This window comes from Temnothorax curvispinosus, unplaced genomic scaffold, assembly GCF_003070985.1.
Source record: "Temnothorax curvispinosus isolate PA1 unplaced genomic scaffold, ASM307098v1 QBEX01008206.1, whole genome shotgun sequence".
NCBI lineage: Eukaryota > Metazoa > Arthropoda > Insecta > Hymenoptera > Formicidae > Temnothorax > Temnothorax curvispinosus.
Genome location: NW_020217986.1, coordinates 1 through 2,573, shown reverse-complemented (window position 1 = coordinate 2,573; position 2,573 = coordinate 1). Strand labels below are relative to the sequence as shown.

General features: G+C 32.6%; 1 protein-coding gene across 1 annotated transcript; it reads right to left on the bottom strand.

Annotated features, from left to right (window-relative positions):
• Window positions 1-864: 864 nt before the first annotated feature.
• Window positions 865-2,554, bottom strand: LOC112457745 (protein ANTAGONIST OF LIKE HETEROCHROMATIN PROTEIN 1-like). The gene is made up of 3 exons (XM_025020960.1): window positions 2,514-2,554; window positions 1,947-2,267; window positions 865-1,856 (listed from the first exon to the last, which is right to left on the bottom strand). The coding sequence occupies exons 2-3, from the start codon at window positions 2,090-2,092 to the stop codon at window positions 1,016-1,018; spliced, it is 987 nt and encodes a 328-aa protein (XP_024876728.1). The 5' UTR covers window positions 2,093-2,267; window positions 2,514-2,554; the 3' UTR covers window positions 865-1,015.
• Window positions 2,555-2,573: the final 19 nt, after the last annotated feature.

The window sequence follows — 2,573 nt, the reverse complement described above, 5'->3', positions numbered from 1 at the left end:
CGGCCGCTATTGTGAACAAATTAGGTGAACTGAGCAAAATTGATATCAGTGCCGAAGTATCCGAAGACAGTGCATCTGTCGAACTTCGTTATCTGTCCAGTTTTTAATTTTTATCGACAATAATAAGTTTTGATAATATGTTTTATTATTAATTAATATAAATAAACATTGTTATTGTCAGTCGAATTACTCTTTCACCTGTCAGTTACTTTGTATATGCATATTCGTGATTTTTACAATAATTTCCACGAATTTAAATTCTTAGGTATCAGCGCAACTGTCAAATTACATAATTAAGTTTTAATCTATCAATTAATGACAATCAAGTTTTTAATAATTAATACAAAATTTCATATTTGCGCGAACATATTGTATCAATAATAATAATAATAATAATATATATATATATATAAATTTTTATTCGTATAAGTACAATTTTAATTTAGCGACTTAAATTAACGCATTTTCGTCGTTCGTTTTGTCAACTTCAATAACGTGTCAAGTTTTATTGCCTGGTGATCTTTCGAAAACGATAAGTTTGAAGCGTCTTTTATTAATTTGAATCAAGCAGTTGCAGAGCATTTGAATTTTAAAAAAGATGGTGCACAACTGCAGAATGATCTAGACACTTCATTTTGCAATCTGGTTATGGCGGAATTAAAACAACAAGTCAAGAAACAAGAAATCATGAAAATTTTGTGGAGAAAGGAAAACCTGTGAGCGAGATGATTTTTGTGATAAAATAAATCATTTGCATTTATTCGTAGATACATATAATACTCATGTCTTAAGATTGTGCGATATTAATTTTAGTAATAACATATATGTGTACTGGGGCATATAATAATATTAATAATAATAATATTAAAGAAATTTTGTACTATTTATTTTATATTCACATAATAAATACATATTAGCATTACATTTCACAATATGACACGTGTGTAATCAATCGATCAAATGTTTACGTGTAGATAAAGTCTTGATTTTGTCCTCTTGTTACATAATCATGCTGCTAATTGACCATTCCATTTGGAGTCATAAAATAATTGCAAAGAGAGTCTTTAATGTGCGTCGCAAATGCACCATTTTCGTTATTTTCAATCATTTCATCATTGTTTTCAAATTGTAAAATATTACCTTCTTTGTTTCTTAAGAAATTGTGCAAACATACAGTTGCCAAAATATATTTATTGATATTTTCAGGAATCGCAGCGATCGGTCTGTTATATATACCCCACTTTTTTGCCAAAATCCCAAATGTATTTTCTATTATACGCCGGGCTCGCGAAAGTCTATAATTAAATATGTTTTTGCGTTCCCCCAAATACCGTCCAGCATATGGCCGCGTCAAATGCTTTCCAATGGGGAATGCTTCATCCCCAATAAAAAAATAAGGCACTTGTATATCGGTTCCGCTTAAGCAACTGGTTCCTTCTGGAATATCCAGCATCTCATTCGTCACATTCAAGTAGTTGTTCCCATAAATTCCCGCATCACTGTTCTTCCCCATTAACCCAATATCCACCAAAGTGAATTGACAATTGTGATCACACACAGCCAAAAGTACGATGCTGTATCGTATGTGATAATTAAAGTACAGCGTACCAGAATTAGGGGGGCATTGAGCATCGACATGTTTTCCATCAATTGCCCCCAAGCAATGTGGAAAATTCCATAATGTCCAAAAACCCTCAGCAATTTGTAAATATTCTTCTCTTGAAGGAGTTCGTTGATAGATAGGACCAAGAAGTCTTTCAAATACGTCACACGTCTCTTTAATTATTTTATGTACTGTTGATAAACCAACACGATAGGCAAAAGCAACTGCTGGAACTTTGTCTCCAATCAGAAATCTGTAACATCATTATCAATATTATAATATTAATTGCCAAACTGTTTTTACACATATGTATTGTTAGACTACGAGTAATCCGAACATATACCGCAATGTAAAAGCAACTCTTTGCTCTGGTTCAAGTGCCCGTGGACTTCGTTTCATTAAACTTGGATTAACAATGTCCATCAAGTGCTGAAATGTTGGCAGTGTCATACGTGTATACTTGTGGAACATTTGCTCATCTGTTTTCATCTCCTGAAAAAGATTGTAAAACGCTCCTTGCTATCTTCTCCTTGTGTTAATTGGTCGTACCCAGACACGCCAACGGCGCGGCGGCGACGATGACGTTCACGGTTTCTACGACGTTGCACCAAAAGTGCTCCCATGTTGACCAGAGCAATTAACAACAAATCGAAATCATCCATTTCTGTGAAAAGACAAATGTAATTCAATCTAATGCAGTCTTCTCGAATTAAAAATCACATTCAGAATTGTATGAATTAATTGCAAAAACGTTAAAGAATGGCCAAACAGCGCAAACATCAAATATCAAAATAAGTGAAAAATATTCAATGATACATACAAATAATAAAGTATTATTCGAGAAAATTAACCAAATCAAGAAAATGTTTTAATAATGAATTTTTACACCTAAACTGTATATGAAACTTACCGAAAATTATAAAATGCGTTTATTTTGCAATAAATTACAATTTCTGGTGATCGCCTCGGA